Source organism: Mus caroli, unplaced genomic scaffold, assembly GCF_978045245.1.
Source record: "Mus caroli unplaced genomic scaffold, Mus_caroli_1 scaffold_18, whole genome shotgun sequence".
Taxonomy (NCBI): Eukaryota; Metazoa; Chordata; class Mammalia; order Rodentia; family Muridae; genus Mus; species Mus caroli.
In genome coordinates this window covers 87,944,529-87,971,430 of record NW_028227273.1, presented here as the reverse complement: position 1 = coordinate 87,971,430, position 26,902 = coordinate 87,944,529, and the positions used below count along the sequence as shown (strand labels likewise).

The window sequence follows — 26,902 nt, the reverse complement described above, 5'->3', positions numbered from 1 at the left end:
CCATCCCCCAAATCTCATGACAGGAGGCGTCCATCCCCCATATCGTGCTGCCTAACTTAGGAGCATTCACTGTTGGACGCTGTCTGCCCTCACTCCTGAGTGTAGGCTGTACCAATCTTATTCTCTATCTGAAACTCGCTCACACTAACATAGCTGGGACTGCTAAGCCCACAACAGCCACTCATACACAAAACAAGCACTGTGTGAATATCAAATGGATCTCGCAATTTGTACGGTCAGACATGGGTCATTCCCCAGCTGCCTGGGCAGTTAGGTATGGGGCCCCATTTCATCTACAGTCTGACTTGATTGTCTGAGTTTACTCCTACAGACATTAAGCTTCTATTCCTTGGGTTTATGTAGAAATACTAGATGATCATCAGAGTTCAAAATAAGTGATTTCAGACCAAAAGGGACGTTAACTTCATAGCGTGGTAGTCTGCTAGTCTCACACTGTGTATCTGCAATACCTTTTTTGAGAGCAAAGATTCCCAATGTTCTTCTGGGAGACAACGGCTAGTGTTAGTGCTCCCTCCCTCTCATGTTATCCCTCCCCTTCCTCTCAGGCTAGTGCTCCCTCCCTCCATGTTACCTCTCCATAGGGCACCTTGCCCTCCAGTCGCTGAGACTCGTGTCGTACTCCACAGATATGATGCGAAGTGAGGGGCAGTCCTTTGCTAGCCATGTCTAAGTAAAATGAAAAGCTGTGAGCAGAAGTATGCATTTCCCCATCCGGCTACTTCCTAGTAATTGCTCTCTGTAGCCAAAGGCCCCCTGCAATAGATACTACAGAAGACACTGGAAAGCAAGTGGGGAGTGAAGATGAAAATAAGCATCGTATCTATTCATATCTCTGGTCCTAAAACACCATCAATCTTTATAATGAAGCTGTGAGAACACTGTCAGACTTGTAATTGCCAAAATCAAGACTTGTCTTGGCGGCTTTCAGCTATTATCTCAGAGCAGACTGTACTTTCTGCTGGATAACTGAGACGTGAGAGTTGGAAACGAATGATAACTGCAGTCTGTCTCTGGGAACTAGGCGCTGCTGTCTCTAGGACTTAGCATCCTGAGAGAGAAGAGCAAGCTATTCTGAAGCAAGAGACACAAAGCCCTGGGAACTGTTCATACATAGATGCACGGTTGTGCATGACTGGGATAAACCTCAGCCATGACCTCATCCCAGAGTTGAGCTAGGCGGAAATGATGTCAAAGAGATGCAAAGGAGAACTACATCACTCAAGTTTTTCTATTTTTATAGTTATTAAGCTCATAGAGTTGGCTATTACAAGTATATCTGGCTGTATTATTAAATTATGTATCAACAAAGCAAGTGATTACCCTACTTTTTAACTCATGGAGTATTATTATTCTAGAGTCACAGAATATATACAACACAGGATCACAAGCCCCGCTGATAATGAAAAATCCCACGAATGTCTCCAAGAGCAAGCAGCAGCAGCAGTGTGAGGGAAACCCCAGTGGCTCGGGACAGGGAAACAGCCATGATGACGGCAGCAGTGAGTGCCAGCGTGTGTGTGGCAGCCACAGCTGCTGCTCCTTACCTTGGGCCAGCATGTAGTGTATCTGTCTTCATCCACCACAGCACTTTCAGTCAGAGCCCGCTGGCTGTCGTGCTGCCGCCAGGTTTTAAATGCTGCTCCCATTAGGCCATGAATAAAAAGGACATCGGCTTTAATGGGCTGACTAAGAGGGAAGAGAGTTTTAAAAAGAAGCAGAATAAACGCATTACTACTGTGGCAAGCTACACAGCATTCTCTCTGGAGGGCTTTAGCAGGCTGACGTGACATAAAGGAGACTTAATGAGGGCAAACTTTATCAACACACAGGGCTGCTGAGGGGTCCGGTAACTGTGACAGACAGGAGGAGCACACTGCTCCTTCAGTGAAGAGTGACTCTGTTAAGCAGACCAACCACAGCGACTTATTGAACTCCACGATTCAGCATGTGAGTGTCGCCACCACGTGATTATCCTCCCAGGAAGTCTATGCAGACATGCCACAAGCCAGTTGAGGTTTTTAAGAAGTTAGACAAGAATACGCTAATATAATGGCAAAGTCACTGGGCATGAGAAATGTCAGGAGACATCCACAGGACATGCAGTGGGGGTTTCCCTCGTGGGGGAAACCCAAGACAATATGCCTCATTCCAGGGTAGGAAGGACACTTATTGGCTCAGCCAGGAAGACACACATACAGGTGGCTCACCCCATACCTGACCTGCCTCACAGCTCTGTAACACCAGGACAAACCTGCCGTGAGGGGAGCACCAGGGGGTTGCTCCCAGAAGCAGCATGTAAGTAACTCTGATCAAACCCAGATCCCATCAGCTAGCACAGAAGATGATAATGCTCAGGGAAGAGAGAAAAGACACGCTCAAGTGGGAAACGGAAATTCAAGGAAAGGGAAACCTTGTAAAAAACTGTCATTTTGTACTCTGGCTGGCTTAATGTTTAGTAATGACATTAATTCAAATGGTAAGAAATGGGGGGGCTGGTGAGATGGCTCAGTGGGTAAGAGCACCCGACTGCTCTTCCGAAGGTCCAGAGTTCAAATCCCAGCAACCACATGGTGGCTCACAACCATCCGCAACGAGATCTGGCGCCCTCTTCTGGAGTGTCTGAAGACAGCTACAGTGTACTTACATATAATAAATAAATCTTAAAAAAAAAAAAAAGAAATGGGAACCATTTGACATTGCTAATTTTGTGTGTTCCTGTATGTACACTAAAAGTCCTGGGCAGAAACAAAAATCATACATGAAATTTAAACTCACTAAACTAAGGATAACACTGCCAATTAATTATTAAAAATAAGCTAGTGAATGCTTAGAAAAATACCATTTTTAAAACATTAAAAATACACAAAAATTTGGAGGTTATATCTATCACACACAATCACAGATGAAGTCTACAGAATGTCACTTGTCTCAGCCCTCCTCGACCCTGCCTTTTCCCCATCTTCCTCCTCCCACTCCAGTGACCCCAGGTGGAACACAGGATTAGACAAAAGAGATGATCAGTCACTGCCTTACTCCCTAGACAAGCGCTAGCCTGACACCGACAGCTGAGATGTGAGGCTCAAGGCCCTCTGGGGATTTTCACAATTACTGATCACCCACTGACCTACAAAGCAGTGGGCTCTGACTTGGTGTTTCCCTGAGCAAGGGAGTCTCTCTCCTTCCTGGGCCCAAAGCTCTCACAGTGGGCAGAGTCCTCAGCTCAAGCTGTGTATGAAGCATCACTGTTGGCCACTGGTGTCTTCTCCTGGCTCCTCTTACATCTTGGAGACACAACATTCCTAGCTCCTTTGTACTGGGTTCTCTCTGGTTTACTGTAAGCGTGTCCTAACTGTGTCCTTCCAGTCTATATTCATAACTGTTGTTGGAAGGCTGCACCATTGTGTTTGTTGGTTCCTATTCTTTGAGACTCAATAAGGAAGTTTCTGTCTCTTGCTCTAACTATAGGTTTTTAGGAATTTGGACTGTTTTTCCTACTAAGCCCAAGAAGGCTTCTATATCAAGATCATCCTCTCTAAAGCACATATATATATATATATATATATATATATATATATATGAATTAATTATTAAACTGAAATGAAACAAAAAAATTACAAAAGATACATTTTAAATCTAGGTAATATGAAATTTATTTAAGAAAATAGCAAGAATAAGAGATTTAAGAGTTTAACCAACTAAAAGGTGATTCTAATTTAATTAATTTTGTTAAAAATTCTGATTCTCACTTCTTTTTAAACTCGCTAATTTGCTTTGCTTTGTATGTTTTAACAGAAAGGTTGAATTATCTTGGTTTATCAATGTACATATTTCTGTGTGCTACTGAAATATGTTATTTGATATGTATACATGATAAAGCTCCCCCAAAAATATTCAGCTGAAATCAGCTTACAACCAACCACATAAAATTAGTCACATGCGATGGGAATTTGAGGACAAAGGCTTGAGCTGCAGAAGCACACAGCCTGTCCCTAGTGTGCCTGTTAAAGAGACAGTAATGTGACAGCAAGTTTCATGAATGTGGCCTTGGGAAGGGCTAATAAAGGAGACCAACAGCCCAAAGCCCACAGGGTGGGGTGGGGTGGGGTGGGGTGCACAGACGTGAACTTTAAAGGTAAGGGGACCGGACAGCAGACATGCAGTGTACAGAACGGAACCACCGCCTTGCGAGGGGTGGGCTCCATCTGTCTGGGTGTGCGCTCTGAGGCAGACAGACTGGTCTAAGAGCTTGCTGCTTGAGGGACACCAGTTCTTGGGATGTAGTTACTCACACTCCAGGGTACAGCATCACCTTCAAGGATGACTGTCCTCACCTGAGTGGCCCAGAGGGCTCTGCTGTCCTCAAAGTGCAAGGTGACTGGAAGCTTAGGACAATAACTTACCCTGTGCCTTCAGCTCTGAGGAGTGTAAAGGAAATGAGGTCACTGGGGTGGGTTCCCCATGAGCATTTAATAAGCCTAGACTCAGGCAGGAGCATGGCCCAGAGTAAGGAGACAAAGTAGATCCAAATGAAAAGCTGACAGGTTTTAGCAAAGGCAACAGCACCCCTGCTATTAGGACTTAAACTGCTCACTAATTAACTATTTAATTAGAAAATATATTGCTTTCTTGTTTTGTTTTTCCAGACAGGATTTCTCTGTGTAGCCCTGGATGCCCTGGAACTCATCAGATGACTGGCCTTGAACACCAAGATCCACCTGCCGTTGCCTCCTGAGCCTGGCTAAGAAAATATTTTTCTAAACTCAAAAGTTTTATATAGAAGTATAAAGCAGAAAGGAGCCATCAAGGATGAGAAAGAAGTATAAACCATTAAAATCGTTTTGGGTTAAAACAAGGCTGAAAGCAAGGGAAGTTCTTTGCCCTGAGAATCAGCATGGTAAGAAATAAGCTTCTGTCCTAATGGTCTTTACAAAGTAGAAAGAAAGAAAAAAAGGACAGCCCCGCAGGGGGCAGTGTGACCCAAGGTACAGCCGAGAAAGGTTAAAAAGTGCACGAGCCTGCTCATGTGTGTCTGTCTGCATGCACATGTGTGCATATGACCACACTTTTCATAGTTATAAACTAGTAACATCCCGTGGGTTCGGAACTAAAAGGAATGAGATGTCACATTACGAAAGCAGAAAGGTGGCTGAGGGAACACAGCTTCTGTGTGATTCTTTAACCAATGGACTTCTCAAAAACTCAGGATTTGACTGTCTTCTTGTTGAGCTAAACTAAATAGGAACCAACATTCCCACTTCACACCACTAGGGGGCCGTCCTTGCTCCACACATTTCCTATTTCTCTTGTGCAGGCTTTTAAAAACAAATGGTTTTGTTTTTACAGAAATGTTTTTAAGGTGTGAAGAAAAAAAATAATGATTTGAATTTATTCAAATACCTCCAAATAGGCTCCAACGTTTCCATCAGCCAAAAGCTAGAATGTCACCAGGTGACAGTGACACCTTCTCTGGGAATGTCCCCCTGCTTTGCTGTCTCCCACCTACTTGATGCTTCCACCAGAACATCATAAATGTATTTACTCGTGCCTTTCTTCATTTTGTGACTCTAAGAGGCTGGCTTTGCCTGCAGCTGGCTGGCCCGATGCACAGAGGCTCACTCAGCTGGGAATGCACTCTTCCTCCTGCGCGAGTGAGAGCCGATTGCACTGCTCATTGTAACATTGTATTTGTCATTAGACTGAACCAATAAATCCGTGTTTCTTTTTGCAGAGGCCTTATTAAAGGAATCTCTTGCATGGGGACCCTGACCCTGACAACAGCTAGACAGCAACCATCAGTGGCCTTGAGTCTGTGAATTTGTCAGGTTCTCCCATGATGTGGGTGATTTCTCTCTCATCCTGCCTCCCCAGCATAAAGCCCTAGGCCTGCTCCCAGGACCCTGCTCCCTTCTCCTCCTGCCTCACTCCCAGCTGAAGAGTGGAACAGACCGCCCCCCCCCCCCTCACCCCAAGGACTGTCTGGGACAGGCACTCAAGCTGATGGTCATGGGAACAGGGCTCTGACAGCCGTTTATCCCCCACCACCACAAAACTTGGGAAATGGGGTCAGAAGGAGGGGCCTGCCACCGTCTCCCCTTATGCACCACTTCCTGTGGTCAGACTGAAGGAGCTGGTGGAATGGAGGAGCCCATTGCTACTTCTAATTTCCTGTGAGACAGATGAGTGTACCCAGGGCTTAGGGAAGGGCTATGAGAGGAAGGTCCACACAAACCAGCCACTCAGTCATGGCGGCCCAGTGCTTCGTGAGGAACACAGGAGGGCCTGGAGAGCCCCAGGGACAGACCACCTGAGGGGCCTCCTCGCCCACAAGCCTCCTCCACCCCTCGCATTTCTTAAGTCAATCTAGGGATGTACGGTATTCCTTAGACCGTGATTCCAGTCTTTCTTCACAGGAATCAGGGAGAGTAGGAAAGGGTTGGCCAACCTGCAGCTAGCTATGGCTTTGTCTTGCATCTCCTTTCTGGAGGTTTCCCCTCTCTTTCACTTGCATTTGAGATCACTTTCCAGTTTAAAAAAAAAAAAAATCTTAACAAACCAACAAAGCCCTCCTGATGCTCACCTTGTCCGACACTGGGGATGGAGCACGTACACTCCGTCCTGGTATTTCTCACCCACAGTCTCTCGGTCCAGGTTAGCCAGGGTTCTGGCAGCGTGGGAAGCCTCCATAATGTGGCTGGACTTCAAGGCTTCTGCCATGAGAGATACCCATCCTGAGGAAAGAACATGTATCCTGAATACTGATGCAAACTGGTCTCCGTTACAGAGAGATGCTTCAAGGTCTGTGCTGGGTGAGGAAGCCGGATGCTCCAGCTCAAGTCTGTCCTAAGTACCTGGGGGTCGCACAGCACAAAGCTGTGACATCCCAACCTCAGTCCTAGGAAGGGTGGCTAAGTAAGGAGTGTGCAAGTGGCCTCTTCCTACACAGAGAATGAGCCCAGAGATTACTGTGGGTGAGCTCAAAAGAGGACAAAATGCTGTGATGGTCTGCTTTAAGGACTAAAAACTGGTGGGCTGATCTGAAGATCAGTAATCCATCAACAACCCTGACTGCAAGCGAGCAAACCATTTCCTTTCCTTTCCTTTCCTTTCCTTTCCTTTCCTTTCCTTTCCTTTCCTTTCCTTTCCTTTCCTTTCCTTTCCTTTCCTTTCCTCTCTTTCTCTCTCTCTCTCTCTCTCTCTTTCTTTTTTGAGACAGGGTTTCTCTGTGTAGCCCTGGCTGTCCTGGAACTCACTTTGTAGACCAGGCTGGCCTCGAACTCAGAAATCCGCCTGCCTCTGCCTCCCAAGTGCTGGGACTAAAGGCGTGCGCCACCACGCCCAGCCAGGAAGCAATTTCTTAGTGAATTTGATGAACTACTTATCACACCTAGAATTCAGAAAGGAAAATGTTTTTTTATTTTAAAAAGAAACAGAGGAAGTGTGGATATCAGTATGATTTCAGCATATGTATAAACGTGCCCATATGCACACAAGGACACTGGAAGATCTGATTCAGGACACCAATCTCACCAGAGTCATTAGCTCTCAGGAGACAGATGAGGGAGGGAGCTGTTTTTGCTGTGTCTGTTTTAAGTATGTTCAAGTGCCTACCTGTGTATCCTACATATGTATACATATATGATGTTCATATATATTACAGCAGAATCTGGGCCTTGGGGTCAGAGAGACTTGGGATTGAATCTCTGTCCCCCTATATGACGTCTATCAGGTCACTTCACAGCTCTGAGCTGATGATCTCTCAGCCTAGCTCCACCAATCAGCATCGACCTGTATGAGGGCACTGTCTCCAAGTGTCCCTTCCTCCCCACAGCTGGATTGCCTGTCTAGAAGATGCACACTTCCTTCAGACTATGGCCTAAATTTCAGTTAATGAGCACAGTAATGACTGTTGCCATAACATGGGGTTCAGGCATAGTTTGATATGGCAACAGCAACTTCGGTTTTCTGCAAATTGTTCATTTCTTCTTACAAGTGTAATTTTTTTTTTTTTTTTGTCTTTTTGGTTGTGAGCCTTAGTTAACTAAGCCATCTCTCCAGCCCTGTGGCATACTGTTTATTTTAAAAATAAAAATCGTGTGTGTGTGTGTGTGTCTGAAGCGGTATGCAGCATGAGTTTTTGTGTGTATGTGAGCATGTCGGTTGGTGCATTTGCAGGTCAGCCCGATCTCTGGGGATAGAACTCACATCATCAGGCTTGGCAGGAGGTAGCCTTATCTACTGAACAACCTCGCCAGCCCACGGCACTGGTTTCAAGCATATATACAGTGTACATTGCTGCATATACCATGTCTTTGGCACTGAGAACACTGGGAGTCTATTCTGGCAACTGTTGAGACTATGGTAATGCACTGTTGTTAACGGAACTGACCTCCCAGCATCATGGGTCCTTAGCACATCTGCACCAGGAACAGGAGAGTGCAATAATAGCTGTTAGCTATGTGTGCATACTGGGTCTGCTGAAAGGCCCAGGCTTTCACAGATACAAACTAAAAATCTTTTTTTTTTTTGGTTTTTTTGAGACAGGGTTTCTCTGTGTAGCCCTGGCTGTCCTGGAACTTACTTTGTAGACCAGGCTGGCCTCGAACTCAGAAATCCACCTGCCTCTGCCTCCCGAGTGCTGGGACTAAAGGCATGCGTCACCATGCCCAGCAACAAACTAAAAATCTTATTCCAACTCAGACAACTGAAAAAGCAAGGTTCAAATCAAATATAAATGTCTGCCTTAAGAAGATATATTTTTAAAAAAAAATGGTGCTGCCTGGTTATAGGTCCAGAACTCAGCAGGCAGAGGTGGAATTACAGGACTATCAGGAGTTCAGGGTCAACCTCAGCTACTGAGTGAGTTCAAGGCCAGCCTGGGGGTAAGGAGGGAGAAAGAGAAGGGAGCACTCATGATATGAAAGAGAAAGGAAAATAAAGAATAGCTTTGATGCCTCCCAATAGCTGTAAAACTGTGTAGATGTGTGAGAAGCCACACTTAGTTCTAACAGGGTAATATGCTGATCATTTCATGCTTTCACAAAGTGTTCTTATTTCTGGATTTTATTTCATTCAAATTAAACTCTACCAATCTGGGATTGAAGAGACAAATAGGATGTTAAGAGCGCTGGCTGCCCTTCCAGAGGACACGGGTTCAATTCCCAGCACCCACGTGTCAGCTCACAGTTGTTATCTCCAGCTCCAGTAGGTCCAGTGTCTCCTGGCTCCCACAGCACCAGGCACACATGTGGTGCACAGAGTTAACAACCAAAACATCTAGACATGTCTTTAGTCCAGGCTAGTAGATCTGTGAGTTCCAGAATAGCCTGGGATACATAGTGAATTCCCAGCCAGGCAGGGGTACAGAGACCCCATCACTGAATAAATAAATAATAAATAAAGCTGCTGATTCAAAGATTTTAAGTGTCAATTCCTAGTTTCAAACTTCATGTGGAAGCCTGTGCTCCCTCCTCCCTGCTGCTTCATCTGTGTCCTTACTTAGTGTGCAGTGCTGACACCGCTAGCAGCGTGCTGCAAAGGACCCAAGAAACCTGAGCAGAGCTGTATGTCTATTGAGAAATAATGTAGACTGAGGCGAGGGAGCGAGAGAGCGAGCCACGCACCGGCACACTCCGAGCACGCACACAAAGCTGTTACCTGAGTGGACTATAGCAGGGTGAAGATGCTCGTTCAAAGCCATGTTTCCGATGATCCTCATGACATTTCTCTGTACTTTGGGGCAGTCCTTGTGAAGCTGGTAGAGCCTCTGCAGGAGTTGCAAGCCACCGCCTGCTTCAATGTGGTCACAGTGTGAGGGTATCTAACACAAGGTGACAGATGTTACATCGTTACATCGCACAGTTCACCTCACACTTCCCAAGGTGAGTCTGTCCTCGTCCCCCCCCCCCCATGCTATGATGGCTGCAGTTCCTCTCATTCTGCTTAGTTTCCACTGTACAGGTGAGAAGCAAAGACGACCTTATAGAGCCATGCACTTCAGTCAGGTTAGAGTTCAGAACCTTAAGGGTGTGGTCAAGGATGCCAGCCACAAATGCAAACTCCCGCACTGCACACCAGATCCGCTGCAGAGGTTACATCATCTCAGCACTGTGCCCAACCTGCTTCTAGGTGGTGCTTATACTGTACTTGTGGTGTCACCAGGCTTTTTGTCTTTTTAAAAATTATTATTAAATCAAACTATAGCTGGGCATGGTGGCATACAGACACACAGGGATACATAGCAAGAGCCTGTCTAATAAATAAATAAGCAAAGGCATCACTTTGCCAGAATGCCTAGAAATTCTCAGGACTCATAACTTAGGTTATGAATACTTAGCCATGGACTAGCTGCCTTTCCTATCTGTTCTACCTTCTACAGCTGACAGAGATCTTAATGGAAGTTAACTATCAAATGCTGTGGGGCAAACAGTCTTGGGAAAGGAAAAGACAGCACAACCCAAAGACAAAGGCACACTAGAGCATCAACTCCTTATGTGTGGTTATGAACTGTCTAAAATGTATAGTAAGGGCTGGAGCGATAGCACAGTGGTTAAAAGCACTGTCTGTCGCTCCTACAGAGGACTCAGGTTCAATCCCCAGCACCTCCATGGTGGCTGCTTCATCACTGTAACTGGAGTTACAGGGAATCCAGTGTCCTCTTCTGTCCTCCAAGGGCACCAGGCATGCACATGGTGCAGTGGCAGACATGCAGGCAAAGCACCTACACACTAATAAATGGTTTTAAAAATGAATAAAATGTAATGTAATAAAATGAAAGGCATGTTTTAGTCCAAATTATTAATTCTAGTGGAATTCTAAAAATATATTTTTGTTAATTCCTTGACAACGTACTTCGATCATATTCACTGTGTCTCCCATAACTCCTCTAAGATGCCCCCCCATGCCTCCCCCTCTAACAAATTCATATCCAAGTAACTATGAAAAGCTCTACTGTGGGATGCAATTACCTCCGAATGCTTTACTATGGCTTCTAAACAGAACATTTCCACTGTGGCTGAGGGAACCTTTCCAAAGCTTTCCGCGTAAGGCAGTCCATTTCCTCCAAAACACCACAGTCCTCCCTGAAGTTAAGACAAAGATTTTATAAACCCATCTTCTTGTTAACAATCTGTGTACTGCATACAAATTACAGACTTCAAGTATGTAAATGTCTCAAAATACTTTGGAAACTTAAAGGGGATGTTATGAAAACTTCTACTGTGTATTAGAATAGAAAAGACACCCAGTGATTCCCAAAACAAGTCTGCCATCTTCTGTGTCCTCTCACTGAAGTCAATTCTTTTTTTTTTTTTTTTTTTTTGGTTTTTCGAGACAGGGTTTCTCTGTGTAGCCCTGGCTGTCCTGGAACTCACTTTGTAGACCAGGCTGGCCTTGAACTCAGAAATCCACCTGCCTCTGCCTCCCAAGTGCTGGGATTAAAGGTGTGCGCCACCACGCCCGGCTGAAGTCAATTCTTTATCACCTGGCCAAAGTGTCCTGGTGTCATCCCGCTCAGCATTTTCTAGTTCATACAGATTATGGCAACAGAGACAACTAAAAGTCTAAATACAAAAGGTAAAGGGGAAAGATTCACCAAGCAAAAATATTAAAGCCATGATGGCTTCTCATTCTTCCCAGCTGAAAGTGAAGCTCACTGGGAGAACAGTGTAGTGTAGTGTAGTGTAGTATAGTGTAGTGTAGCTAGGGAGAATAGTGTAGTGTAGTGTAGTGTAGCTAGGGAGAATAGTGTAGTATAGTGTAGTGTAGCTAGGGAGAATAGTGTAGTGTAGTGTAGTGTAGTGTAGCTAGGGAGACTAGTGTAGTGTAGTGTAGTGTAGCTAGGGAGACTAGTGTAGTGTAGTGTAGTGTAGCTAGGGAGAATAGTGTAGTATAGTGTAGTGTAGCTAGGGAGAATAGTGTAGTGTAGTGTAGTGTAGCTAGGGAGAATAGTGTAGTATAGTGTAGTGTAGCTAGGGAGACTAGTGTAGTGTAGTGTAGTGTAGCTAGGGAGAGTAGTGTAGTGTAGTGTAGTGTAGCTAGGGAGAATAGTGTAGTGTAGTGTAGTGTAGCTAGGGAGAATAGTGTAGTGTAGTGTAGTGTAGCTAGGGAGAATAGTGTAGTGTAGTGTAGCTAGGGGGTAAAGTGCTTGTTACACAGTCATGAGGAACCGAGCTCAGATCCCCAGCACCCACATAAAAATAGGTAGGTGGTCCACATCCATTACTCGGACTCTCCCAGAGGACCTGGGTTCAATTCTCAGCACCCACATGGCAGCTCACAGCTGTCTGTAACTCCAACTCCAGGGCATCTGACACCCTCACACGGACATACACGTTGGCAAAGCATGAATGTACCTAAATTTTTTTAAAAAGTTAGAAATAGGACTGGAGAGATGGCTCAGCAGTTAAGAGCACTGACTGCTCTTCCAGAGGTCCTGAGTTCAAATCCCAGCAACCACATGGTGGCTCACAACCACCCATAATGAGATCTGATGTCCTCTTCTGGTGTGTCTGAAGACAGTTACAGTGTACTTACATATAATAATAAATAAATCTTTAAAAAAAAGAAATACCTGAAGATCCCTAACATTGTCTTATACACACACACACACACACACACACACACACACGCGAATATATCATGAGGAGTAGTGAGTACTAATAGATGCTAGGTACTAATGACATTATCTAGAGTCATGGAGATGGCGACACCTTGGGCTGCTGAGAAGCACTGTCACCGCTGATGAGATGGCAGGTTGCAGCCCAACTTTGCCCTCTGCCCTCTGCCCTGTATAAAGAACTATCAGCTCCCACAGCCTTTGCCAATGGCAGGCTTCACACACTACAGCTGTCACTGCACATTCCTGCTGCCCTCGCTCCTGACCTGCAAGCACCGTGTGCGTAATTAATCTGTGCAAGCCTTCAACATTAAAAAGGGACTGGGTTTAGCGTGGAGCAGGAAGCCTCTGGGGGATTTACGCAGGGACAAGAGCAGTTCCTATGACTGTCTGGCTGCACTGAGGAAGATGAACTGGAGAGAAACCTCAGGTATCTAGTAAAAAACATATAAAATACTTCAAATCCTATTGGACACAGAAAAGAGAAACCCTGGGTGCTAGAAATGGAGAGAGAACATGAAACTCAGGAGATGAGCGAGGACAGAAAGAGCCTACAGGCCCTCGGCTGTGCTCAGTGAAGATGCCTTCCTTCTTAGGACTCCCTTGGGCTACATCTGAGATCTCCACTGACAGCAAGGCCTTGAAAAGTCCTTCTAAGAGGGTATGAGAAAACCGGCCATGAAGGGCTACACAGAAGACAGGGCAGAGTGGTGGCGCTGAGAGAAGAGAAGCCTACCAGCAGCCTCTGCTCTGCACTCTGCTTTGTGTAAGATGCTGGCCCTAGACTTCAGCGTGAAACCTCAATTTAAAACTAACAAAACGTCTTAACCAACAGACTGTCAGATCAACCATGGTCCTTGAGCAGTCTTGAAAAGGAACTGGATATGGGGTAGGCAAGCGACAGCTGTTTCTTGGCAGCTGTGCTCCTGAGGTTCAGAAAGCCGATTTGTGATTAAACATTTGACGTCATGGGCAGGCTGTTCTTGAAATATCAAAAACTAGGGCACCAGGGCATTTCCCCACAAATGTGCACCAACAAAGGGTCTACATCATCTGCTTTTAGGGTTTTCTAGAGGATCATGGGAATAAATTCTGTAAAAGGGAAGTCTTATCCACTACAATGTAGACAGGGAAAGGGTCACTTTACTCCACAAATATGCCAAACTTATAAATCAAAAACTTTCTTAAAATTTGCAACACAGAGACCACTATGCTATGACTACCTCTGCCCATTCCTGCCACACACACACAGACTGTATGTCTGTGTCTTTCTGTCTCTATCTGTCTTTGCTTACATCATTTTTGCTTGTGTTTTAAGTGTCCGTTCATGGAATTCTTTCAAAAGGGAGATCACCAAGAGACTTCAAGGAGAAAGAAAACAAAACCTGCTTTGTGGGAATAAAGCTATCATTCTTGGTATGTGGAACTCTCTGGAAAACAATCAGTTTATCCAAAAGTCCAGGGAAGCACACAGTCATGAGGGAGAGCCGACACCAGCATCAGTGGGAACCACACCCTGAAAGGAGCTAATCCAAGAATCTGGGGGAGAGTTAAAGGTTACTGAGGAAGCCAAGGAGAAGCAACACTGTAGAGAGGATGTGGAAGAGCAGGTGGCTGCAGCAGCAGGTCAGGAGGTGAACCACTGCAACACCTGCAGCTGCTAACAGCTATATGCATGTAAAGGACTGAGCGGGCTGGCTAGGCTGCAGCTTAAGCAAATGGGCAGAAGCTGTATCATTCTGAGAGGAAGATCAGAGCGTTAGGGCTGGGTCAGGGAGGGCAGGTTTGGTCCAAATAGCCGTATCAGCTCAAATGCTGAGGATCAAACCCATGTCTAGAGTTTGCTAGGCAAGCCCTCCATCACTGAGCTGTACAGCAGACCTGACTATTGACTCTCAAGGTGCAATACCAGAGGTCAATCCTGCAACGCTGTAAATGAGCTCAGAAGCCCAGCTAACTCCGGTAACCTGAATCTTTCTTATACACATCTATGTCTACCTTTCTCTGTGATTTCTCACCACTATGCAGCCCAGTGCGGAGTACAGTGTCTGTCACTGGGCAGATGACTGAGTCCAGCGGCTAGTCCCAGCACAGTGCCTTGGGAAAGTGTTAACGCTCAGATCATTTGCTGAGTAAGATGTAAGCAGACCTTCTGTGCGGCCAGGCTCTGGCTGCTTTCACTAAGAGCCAAGGATGTAAAGTATTGGAGACACTCATCAAGCTCTGTCTGAGGTAAAGAAGCCAGCAAATGCCTGAGTTCCTCTTCAGTGGAGGAGTCCTGAAATAAAACACAGAGGAAGTCTTTAGACACAAACTCCACAACTGAGTATAAGATCCTCCAAAGAGTGGGGGCCAGGATATACACACAGGTAAGGAGAGAGGATGGCCAGTGCTTGTGATGTGGAGCATACTCGCCCACCAAAGTGAAGGTTACATAACCATTTATGTTTAGTTCTACGCTTCAACCCCTGCTACCACATATTACATACTACACATATTACACGTATTAAAGACATATTACAGGGGCTAGAGGAATAGTTCAGTAGTTAAGAGCACGGACTACTTTTGCAGAGGATGTGGGTCTGGTTCCCAGTACCCACGTGATGGCTCACAACCACCTACAACTCCAGTTCCAGGAGACCGGATGCCCTCTTCTGGTCTCTCCAGGCACCCAGCATACATGTGGTATATGTATGTATGTATGTATGTATGTATGTGTGTGTATATATATATATATATATATGCACGCCCCATACATATTCATAAAATAAAGTCTTAAAAATACACACACAAAGACTGTTACAAATCATAACTCAATGTTTACTTTAGGATTTCTTGATATCTTGACTCAAAATCAACTGTACTAAGGATATCATTAAGTCTGGAGTGTGTTAGTGTTTCATTTTTCTTGATAACTGATATCCTCTATATTCAATTCCTATTTTCTAATGATTTCTTAAATCAAATTTCAGTTTTGTTTTCACCTCTAAAAAAGGTGTTCAAGAAACATGTTTCCGGGGCTGGAGAGATGGCTCAGTGGTCAAGAGCTCTGGCTGCTCTTCCAGAGGTCCTGAGTTCAATTCCCTGCAACCACATGGTGTCTCACAACCATCTGTAATGGGATCTGATGTCCTCTTCTGGCGTGCAGGTATACAAACAGGTAGAATACTATATATGTAATTTTTTTTAAAAAAAATGCATGCTTCTGGCAATGATTCTTAAGGGTATTTCTAAACCCCAGAGTGTATTTAGCAATGTCTGGAGACAATTTTCTTTGTTACAACCTGGGGGACTCCTGTCACCCTAGGAACTGAGGCCAGGAATGCTGCTAAATGTGCTAGAATATGCAGAATACCCTCTCCCAGTAAAAGGCTAGTGATCTAGGATGTCAGAAGAGCTCAAGTTGAGAAATACCCGTTTTATAACACAGCAAGGCAGGTTGCCAGGGTGACTCAGAGGTTAGGAGCATGCGCTGCTTCTGCAGTTTGGCTCCCAGCACTCAGATCTGGTGGTTGACAACTACCTGTTAACCCCAGCTCCCAGGATCTGCTGCCCTCTTCTGACCTCCCATACACTAACACATGCACACACCCACATTCAGGCACACACACATAATTAAAGAGAAAATAAATCTTAAAACAGTAACAAAAAAAAAAGTGTGTGCAAGGCCCCCTCTTTTGGATGCTGACATGCTGCGGAGTTACCGAGAACAGACTCTCTCCACCCACAAAGGCAGTAAACATCACAGAAACAGCCCCTGTGAGGATCCCAGACTTCTGCTCTGTGTCCAGTTCACCTCTCTGCAAAATCAGTCACCAGCTTGTCGTGGAAGCTTATCGGAACCCACACTAGGAGCATGTGTTCCCACTCCCTTATTAACATGCTTGCTTACTTCTTTTAAAGAAGGCAAAGGAGGGGGTGGGAGAAAAAAGCGAAGATCACTTTCTTTGCTTCGTGCCAAACCAATAAGGGTCCTCGGGTCACAGGCTTGAGCAATTATCCTGTACTGGTAGTCTGTTGTAAAAATACAGTTTTTGTTAACATCAAGATGAACTTAAAGTTATCCCAAGATTAAGTAAACAACGACTTGAAAGCACCCCAATTCTTTTTTCTTTTTTCTTTTTTTTTTTGGTTTTTTCGAGACAGGGTTTCTCTGTGTAGCCCTGGCTGTCCTGGAACTCACTCTGTAGACCAGGCTGGCCTCGAACTCAGAAATCCACCTGCCTCTGCCTCCCGAGTGCTGGGATTAAAGGCGTGCTCCACCACTGCCCGGCTAACCCCCAATATTTTAAAGCATAACAAACCATCTTGTACACATGTGCCCGGCTGCGCGCAGCCAGGCTGATCTGGCTTCCCAGGAACATGGTGGGCGTTCACCTCACTTTGAAGGCATGCGCCACCACTGCCTGGCAAGTACCCCAATTCTTAACTATTCTACAACTTTGTAACTCCAAATTTCCCAAGTATTGTTCACTACTCAGCAAGTTTTCCAGTTTATCCTGGTACTTTTTCCTCAAATGTTTGAGTGTGTAGGGGTGTGTGTGTGTGTGTGTGTGTGTGTATGTGAGTAGGTATGTGTGCATATTTGTTGTGTAGGTTTTCATATTAAGACTTCAGAATCCTTTCCCTTCCTTGTATGGTCTCATATGTAGACGGCCTGAATCTTCTTCCTTCCCGACAGCATATCTTCTCGCATTCAGCAGAGAACACAAGGAGGCTAAGCACAATCTGAGGTGCTCATTACCATGCCAGTGGTGAGCCTCTGACATTTCGCGCACGGCCTCCAGCCGTGCAGCTAGATTGTCCTCCCGACTCTTCCTCAGGAGCAGCCACACTGCACAGTCATGATCTTCTATGTCAACTGTGCTGAAAGAGTCTGCAAAAAGAATACGACAGAGCACAGTATAAACAGGTAAGACAGCATCAGTATGTCTGTGTGGCAAATGCACATGTGCCCATTTGTGTGTGTACACCACATGCATTCATATCTCTGAGTCAGAGTCACTGAAGCAGCTCGCCAGTCCTGCTGGGCTGGCTGCCCACTGAGCCCCATACACCCTCCTATCTCTGTTTCCCAAGCGCTGAGATTACAGGCTCCCGCTGTAATTATGCACTGGTTTTTTTGTAGGTTCTAGATTATCTAAATTCAGATCCTCACACATGAAGGGAAAGCACTTTACTGATTGAGCCATCTCCCTAGCTCCAATATTTTAATATTCACGTTATATGGGATGGTAACCTGTAAATAGTTGGGAATTGTAATGGGAACATTAAAAGCAGATACAGATGACCTAGCGTTTGGTCTTAGCTCTGTCATATCATATTTTTATATTTACAACATGTATTATATGTGTACTTATTTATTTAATATTCTATAACTTTTATTATGTGGTAATTCTCTTTTCCACTAAAAAGTTTTTGAAGCAGATTTAATATTAAAAAACCACATGCTTGTTCCAGCTAGCAGCAGCAACTGTCACTCTGCCATACTGAACCACCTGCGTGCATGTAAGCCACCTATGTAGACATGACAACTTTTTAACCCTTTCAGATTCAATCTGCATCTCCTAAGAACAAATTTGCTGGGTCACACAAGAGGCAGAGGCAGGTGGATTTCTGTGAGTTCTAGGATAGCCGTGAATATGTAGAGAAACTCTGTTTCAAAAAACAAACAAATATCATGATGTTATTATTATATCCAAGAGCACTCACAAAAATCAAAAATCCAGGCAAACTCCACATTCAAATATTCACCGTAAAATGTCTTTAAAGATGTTTTAAAGCAGGACTTGGTAACTTCTCTGTAGTCTCCCTTGATTCTAGAAAGTTGTCCTGCATATTCTCCATGATGTCAGCCCTGTGAGGAGGAGACTAGGCCAGCTTCTCATTGTTCCCTTTTGGTTGTTTGAGACAGGCTCCTTTGTGTAACCCTGGCTGTCCTGGAACTCACTCTGTAGACCAGGCTGGCCTCGAACTCAGAGACTAGCCTGCCTCTTCCTCCTGAGTACTGAGATTAACAACTATGCCTGGTCAGGACAGCATTTTAGAGCTAACTCCAAATTGGAGATTTAATAATATGAGAAAACACGAGAGTGATTTTCTTACAAGTTTTAAATTCTAACCATTTTATCAAAGAATATTCACTCTCAGAGTTACTTAATTATCTTAACATTAAAGACACAAAAACTGTCCAAAGCCTTTAGGCTGTGAAATTAAACATTGCAAAGAGGAAGTTCTTCTGCCAGCTTCCTTTTTGTTTGTTTGTTTGTTTGTTTGTTTCAAGACAGGGTTTCGGGGGCTGGTGAGATGGCTCAGTGGGTAAGAGCACCCGACTGCTCTTCCGAAGGTCCAGAGTTCAAATCCCAGCAACCACATGGTGGCTCACAACCACCTGTAATGAGATCTGGAGCCCTCTTCTGGAGTGTCTGAAGACAGCTACAGTGTACTTACATATAATAAATAAATAAATCTAAAAAAAAAAAAAAAAAAAAGACAGGGTTTCTCTGTGTAGCCCTGGCTGTGCTGGAACTCACTTTGTAGACCAGGCTGGCCTCGAACTCAGAAATCCACCTGCCTCTGCCTCCCAAATGCTGGGATTAAAGGCGTGCGCCAAAACCACCCAGCTCTTCAGCCAGCTTCTTATAGTTAATAAAGTTTAAGAGTAGGTTCCAGTCTTGGTTGCTTGCCCACGCGACTTTCAGACCACTGATGAGGACCCGTGACTACACCTACCAGCAAATGGGCTCCGCAGTACCTTGGCTGCTGCCGCCAACATTTTTCTTACTGCTCTGTGAAGTTCTTTTCTTGCCTGCCAAACAATCCCTAAAATGATGGCAGCAAATAAGACCAAATGTGTACTTTTGATATCATGCTCCAACACTTCAAAAAGAAATATATAAAGTAGGCTCCAAAGTTTATCACAGAGAACATAAAAATAATACCACCCGCGACCTCTTATTGCCGCTGTAAGTGGCAACACATTCCCACTGTGTTGTGGGAACACAGAATGCTTTGGACTCAGAATAAGGTCAGGGAGAAAGAGAACAAGGTGAGAAAATATCTCTAGCAGGTCTCATGAGGAACACAAGCTGACCAATATTCAGAATGTGCTCTGTAAAAAGCTGACCTAGGACAGAACTCGGGAAACACTTTAAGAATGAGCTTGAGCCTTGGCAGACAGGTAAATTACAAGACATGGGAACAATCTCCACACTGAAACTGTGAGTAGCTCTGATGGATGCTGAAGCACACCCCATGCAGGGGCTGTAACCTGCTCACAGGTACATCAAGGCTGGGATTCTAGGCAGAGTAGATTGAGTGCTCACCAAGATGCCCAGAGCTGAAGAGACCTCCTCTGAGCCAAAATCTCATCTACTGAAGAGCGAAGAGGCCAGCATACAACCTTGACATGGAGGAGGGGATGTCCCAACTCACATGGACCGACCGCTCAGTATTCGTAAGAGACAACAGCAATAAATAAGCTGTATCCAAGTTTCTCAATCTGTTTCTTGAGCTCAGTTGCAGAGTCACCCCCTACACTATGATAGTCTCTGAGCTGAATGGCAAAAGCAGACATTTGCAAAACTGAGCTAATGGCTCCCAGGGCACAGGGGAACCAGAGTTGGACACAAGGACAAGGCCAGTCCTTTGTTCTAAAGGAGCTAAAGACCTGGGGAAACACAGAAGCCCCAAATCTGGTCATCAGTTAATGGTTGGTGTGGTTGTTTCAGTAAGAGTGGCCCCCATAGGCTCATATATTTGAATGCTTGGTCACCAGGGAGTGGGACTCTGAGAGAATTGGAAGGATTAGGAGGCGTGGCTTTGTAGAGTGGGTGTAGCCTTGCTGGAGGAAGTATACCACTGGGGGTGGGCTTTGATGCTTCAAAGAGTCCATGGCTGGCTCAGTCTCTGCCTGGCTACAGATCAGGATATAGCTCTCAGCGACTGCTCCAGCACCTGCTTGTATGCTGCCATGCTCCTAGCCATGATGCCAATGGTCTAAGCCTCTGTAACTGTAAGGAACCCCCCGTTTCAATGCTTCTTTTTGTAAGTGTTGTCTTGGTCATGGTCTTTCTTCACTGCAATAGAGCCAAAACTAAGAAAGACACCTGGGGACCTGGCTCCAACAGGCTCTGCTGATCCTTTCAGAACGCTGAGTTTACTTGTCGAAACTGTACTCAAAACAGACCCACTTCTAAACTTGATGTAGCATGAAACTTACCACGGTTGTCTAACCTGTCTACAGGAGCTTTGTGCACATAGATGTAAGACTTCATTTTTTCTCGTTCCACCACCTGAGTGTCCAACATTAAAGACTTTTTCAGGGCCAGCACTTCATATGTAATAAATAGAGAACCCCTAAAAAAGAAATAAAAAGTGCCTCACAAATGAGGATCTAAATATGACCCAGTAGCTTTTCACAGTGAACTGCTTTCTAGTTTACTAGGAAACTAGCATACAGTAATGTGCAAGTGCCACTTTACATGTATGTAAACACACATATGTACATATGTGTATATGTTCATCTCAGTTTAAAATAACAAGTGAGCCAGGCAGTGGTGGCTCACGGCTTTAATCCCAGACTCAGGAGGCAGAGGCAGGTGGATCTCTGAGTTCGAGGCCAACCTGGTCTACAGAGCAAGTTCCAGGACAGACAGGGCTACACAGAGAAACCCTGTCTTGAAAAACCAACCAACACACACACACACACACACACACACACACACACACACACTCAGCAAGTGGTCACATGATTATATCCAAGCAAGAAACACAAGGTGAACAACTCCAAGCGTCCCCGTGTGTTCTCTGAGTAGCAGTAATCACAACCCCCCTGTCTCACACCGCGGGTCTGCTGCCTAAGTGCACACACTTAAACGTGGGTCTGCTGCCTAAGTGCACACACTTAAACATGGGGCTGCTGCCTAAGTGCACACACTTAAACACGTGCTTGGTCTGACCTGACTTTACACTTCCTGTACATAGACTCAGGCTAGATGTGTTCTTTTATTCAGTCTTATATTCGTGTTACTCATTCACACTATTGTCTTTATGTACAGTTCCCTCACAAAACAAATACACTTCCCACAACTTATTTATCCACTGTCCTGCAAATGGACACTCATGACATCTTTAGTTTGAATCTATGACATGCAATGCCGTTATTCATACTGATGTTCACATACATTCCTCTACGGAGGCACGTTCAACCTTCTGACATTCCACATCCCATGGGCACTCTGTGCTCGCTATAAGTCTCTTCTGTTAAGATTTCCAACAACAGTATCATAAAGCCATTAATACTGGAGAGTGAGCATCAGTACTTACCCTACAATGAGGGATCCAGTAAATCTTATTATATTTCCTTCAAAGAGAAAGAGATCACATTACATATTATACTTATTATCAGTGACCATCAGTCCACTGGCAGCACTGAGTAAAACATGATTTATACTCATGACTTACACACTCATCCTTCAAGCTCCTGTTGTGCTACCACAAACCAAATCAAAAGAACTCATGTCCCAGGCAAAGTTATGCAACCAGGATCACCATGGGTCCACCAATGTGACCAGCCAGAGGCAAGGTGGGGCCGGTGGGGTCACCAAGCTTCCCAGTACTGTCACTGAGGGACTCTCAAGTGGGGACATGAATGGCTTTTCTCCCAAATAATCATACTGTCTTTGCTGGTTTAAGTAGCAGAGATTTCATAGCCCCATATTCATAAAATATTGGCAACAAGAATATAAGCTTTTGATGAACCTTGGAAACATTAATATATATATAAATATATATATATATATACATATATATATACACACATACACACACACATATACATATATATATTACTGGCACACAGGTGCCTATCCAATCCTGGACTGCTGAGCAGGAAGGCTGGCCATGTACTAAAGTCAGACACTTGTGGAAATCTAGAAGGGGAGACACTTCCACAGGCACTCCCAGGCCTCCACAGGTCTGCCACAGGGACGAGGAGGTCTGCAGAGGCAAGCACAGAGTTGCTGACTGTGACTCTCAGGAACAGTCTGATTCCATGATGGCTCTCTGGTGTTCTCTAGCCCTCAACATGGAGCGGTCAGTGTTTCCTTCGCTGCTGCTACTGCCTCTGCCTCCTACTAGACTCCCGTGCCTCTCTCAACACTGGGCATCACACAGGCGCTAGTGGGCTTTAGGCACACGCTCTTCCCGAGCTCTATCCCAGCCTCCTAAACTGCTTCTTCTCCATCTTCATGTCCTTTCCTCTCTGTTCTCCTCCACTAAAAGTAAATGCGACATTCTGCAGTTCACGGGACCAGAAATACCAAGAGAAGGAAAGAGAGAAGCCTTCCCTACGCTTTACTGCCCCTGCTTCTTTTATATTTACAATTCAGAATCACAATTTCCTGGATAAAAAAAGAATCTACTGCAAAAATAGGCGTATGCATGAGTCCGAGCATGCATGCACTCTCTTGTGCACAGGTACACAGGCCCATGTATGCTGCCTGAAGGCCAGAGGAGGAAGGCCTGCTCTGTCACTCTCTGCTTTGTTCTGTGGACAAGGGTCTCTCACAGGCCCTGGAGCTCGGCTGGCAGCCAGCAACCCCCTTACCTCTACTGCACACTTCTCAGTGCTGGAGTTACAGTGTGTGTACTACACCAGCTTTTTAACTTATGTGGGTGCTAGGGATTTGAACTCAAGTCCTCATGCTTGCACAGTAAGCATTCTCACACACTAAACCTCCGTATCAGCCCAACAGATATTTTTGTTTTGTATTGTTTGGGGAGACAGGGTCTGACTGTGCAATCCTGGCTAGCCAGCGTTCTGTGCTTAGGGCGGCCCCAAACTCAAGGAGATCCACCTGCTTCTCTTTCTTGAGCTCTAGGATTAAAGGCATGCTCAACCCACCCAATTCCAACAGGTCTGTCAAAGGAAACACGGTAAAGACAGGGACTTCCTGGTGCACGGGAGACAGTCTTAAATGTTTATTGTCAGATAAATGAAGGGTGCACAGACAAAACAATCAGAGCTGGAGGAGGTATGTTATTTGATCCTTCTGCTCAACAAGCATGGCTGGGGCACCGCCCGCATGCTGCAGATGGCAATAACCAATGAGATAGAGTAAGGAACATGACACTGCCATCGGAGATTATCCATGGGAGGAGCCAGATAACTAGCCAGGTTCTACGCTGACTCTATTGCATGGCGACTGGTGGCTCTGCATGGCCTAGCCGGTCAGGGAAAGTTCTGGGAAGAGAGCTGGGCAACCATGTGGGATGAATCAGGGCAGATCCATGCCTGAGGTGTGGGGGAGATGAGGCCGGATCCCTCCCATGCCTCCACGGGATCAGAAGGACATTCTCCTTGCTCAGCACTGTGTTCAGAGGTACCTGACTCTGCAAGAGCTAAGTAAATGTGTGCTGAATGAGAACACGGTCATAATTAAGAATGGAAAGATGAACAATTGATTGGCTCATGTATGTCTCTGGACTTGCACACTTAGTGCAGAAAGACATAAGCAAACGAGAGACTCAGTGCTGACTACTGGCTTGGCAGTGCTTTCCAGGAAAGTGGCTGCAGCCTACCACTATTCCTATGAGAGACCGGAGGCCTGGAACTGTACTCACGGATATTTCTCCAGGGCGTGTGACTTTTTGATCGGGGAGCAAAGGATCCTATCCTCCTGCAGCAGATGACACAGTAGGCAGCCAGGGACATCCTGTATTGGAAAGTAATTGAAACAAGGTTAATTTAGTATATATTTGAAACCTTTTCTTTGACCCTAAGGACATATCATCACAGTAGGACACTCGAAGTCAGATTACTCAAAAAACTGAGAAAAAAAAAATTATCACCTTAAGGAATTCACCCCTGAAAACAAACCAGACTTTAGTAAAGCGTGCTGGCACTTTCATTATTCTTTGAGTTGTGTTCAATTGTACGTGGTAATTAATAGGAAACCAAGAAAATTCAATACAATGCATCTGTATAAATGAAGGTCCAACATCCATGGAGAGATGCAGAAAATTCCCTCTAAGGCAGCTAATGAACTCGAGCTGACAACCATCACTGACTGACAGGCAAGCACCACAGCTCTAGTCTAAGCAGCCCTAACTGACCCTCTTCCTCTTCTCCCTGCTAAGTAATAAATAGCAGTGTGGGCCATTAGGCCTTGGGATGGATGCTGCAATGAGCCAATGCACACAGTTCCTAAAGATTTCTTGATATTTTATAAACTGTCTTAGACAGGGTCTCTTACATAACCCTGGTTGTCTCAGAACTCACTGTGTAGACCAGGCTGGCCTTTGAACTCAGAGAAATCCACTTGCCTCTGCCTCCTGCATTTTTTATAAATAAAAGTCTCTGTTTTGAAACTCCATTTCTGTGCCTAGCCCTTGAGGTAGTTTGTTTGACTAAGCTTTACAATCTTTGATCACGAGCTCATCTTGTGGGACTGTTTCCTGTGGAAGAGTCCTGTGTGCTCTGATCTACAGTATGTGTCAAAGATCTGACTGGACTATCACACATACTTCAAATTGATGGGCTTAGAACATGGACTTAAGCGAGTTTCAATTTCCAAGGGAGAAAAGATGGCTCAGCTGGTGAAATGCTTGCAAGAAACCCGAGGCCCTGAGTTTGGATCCCTCTCGTGCATGTCACAAGCTCGGGGCAGCAGCGCTGTGGAAGCGAAGCAGGAGTAGGAGGTTTCCTGGTGCTTGGTAGTGACCAGCAAGTCTAGCCAAAATGATGAAACTCAGGTTTGTTCAGAGACCTTGTCTCAAAAAATAAGATGGAGCAAAGGAAATCATCCAGTGTTGGTAAAGGTACCTGGACCAAGCTTGATGCCAAGTTCAATCCTGGAGATCCACACAGTGGAAAGAGAGAACTGACTCCTAAATGCTACCCTCTGACCCTTAGCTGCTGTGGGACATGTTCTCTCCCCAACACCACAGAAATACTAAATAAACTAGGGATACAGATATTCTTAAAAGAAGGTGGAGGGTGATTAAGGATGCTGGTCATTGACATCCACACCACTGTGCTCATGTGTAAACACACACACACACACATACACACACAGGTACACACACTCAGAGTTCAAGTACATGTCCATTTACTTGTGCTGCTGGTAAAACCAAGTTTCACCTGCTTCCTTGGTTTCCTAAGAAGACACTTTCCAGCCTGTTTCCTGGAATACAGTCCTTCAAGACTATCCTATCAAAGCTCAGCTAACCCATAAAAAGTGGAATTAATTCTCAAATATTTTAGATTTCTCCCAATTTCTATATTATTCTTAACCTAATTCCACAATGGTTAAAAGCTCAACTCTTGCAAATCGCACCCAGGCCTGTCTTAGGGCACAGGATGGGCCCTATTTTGATGACTGCCCTAGATGCACTTGGAAAGAACAGGTAGTGTGTGCTCTACAAATGTCTACTAGGGCGAACTGTGAGCGTTTCTCAGGTTTCCTCCTCTTGCTGGTTCTGTCAACTCATGCTATTGAGAGGATGGAAGTAGGGGCCACAGCAAGACTCTGAACTTGTGTGATGCTGTCAGTTATACGATGTTAATAGTTTTTAAACAGATCTGTTTAAATAAGCCATGCCTGAGATCCAGCACTCAGGAGACAGAGGCAGGTGGAGCTCTGTGAGTTTAAGGTTAGTCTGGGCTACATAGAGTTCCAGGACAGCAGGCAGGTGGTCCTTGTAAGATGGGTAGAGGGGAAATAGAGCCAATTCACTGATTTTTAATAAAATGCAGATTCCTAGACACAAGGCTGTATCTGCCCAGTGTTACAAGACACAGTGTTGTCCTTACTGACAACTCTGAGGGAATCCATTTGCGGCCTCAAGTGGGTTTTTTAAAAGATTTGTTTATTACATATATTACATATAATATATAATCAGCCACCATGTGCTTGCTGGGAATTGAACTCAGGTCCTCTGGAAGAGCAACCAGTGCTCTTAACTGCTGAGTCATCTCTCCAGCCCAGAATCTCACATCTTTTTTTTTTTTTTTTTTTTTGGTTTTTTCGAGACAGGGTTTCTCTGTGTAGCCCTGGCTGTCCTGGAACTCACTCTGTAGACCAGGCTGGCCTCAAACTCAGAAATCCGCCTGCCTCTGCCTCCTGAGTGCTGGGATTAAAGGCGTGCGCCACCACTGCTCGGCTCAGAATCTCACATCTTTAATGTGAGGCATATTTAGACACCTTTAGTTTTGAATGCTGTCATGAACAGTGTCCCTATCACTAAAATTCCTGGTCATTAGTG

General features: G+C 45.0%; 1 protein-coding gene across 3 annotated transcripts in view; it reads right to left on the bottom strand.

The window, feature by feature from the left end:
• Serac1 (serine active site containing 1) overlaps positions 1 to 26,902 on the bottom strand; it is a 36,774-nt gene that overhangs the window by 7,292 nt on the left and 2,580 nt on the right. For 2 of the 3 annotated variants that reach the window (XM_021186242.3, XM_085832617.1), the window contains exons 2-13: positions 24,260 to 24,351; positions 21,962 to 21,998; positions 20,856 to 20,992; positions 19,367 to 19,456; positions 17,379 to 17,510; positions 16,527 to 16,648; positions 14,784 to 14,912; positions 10,986 to 11,099; positions 9,676 to 9,838; positions 6,599 to 6,749; positions 1,566 to 1,707; positions 593 to 687 (exon numbers count right to left, since the gene is read on the bottom strand). In XM_021186242.3, the coding sequence (XP_021041901.1) occupies positions 593 to 687; positions 1,566 to 1,707; positions 6,599 to 6,749; positions 9,676 to 9,838; positions 10,986 to 11,099; positions 14,784 to 14,912; positions 16,527 to 16,648; positions 17,379 to 17,510; positions 19,367 to 19,456; positions 20,856 to 20,992; positions 21,962 to 21,998; positions 24,260 to 24,350 (1,403 nt within the window). In that variant the 5' untranslated portion in view covers position 24,351. The remainder of the gene's footprint in view (positions 1 to 592; positions 688 to 1,565; positions 1,708 to 6,598; positions 6,750 to 9,675; positions 9,839 to 10,985; positions 11,100 to 14,783; positions 14,913 to 16,526; positions 16,649 to 17,378; positions 17,511 to 19,366; positions 19,457 to 20,855; positions 20,993 to 21,961; positions 21,999 to 24,259; positions 24,352 to 26,902) is intronic. The other variant, XM_029471534.2, reaches the window with a different exon arrangement.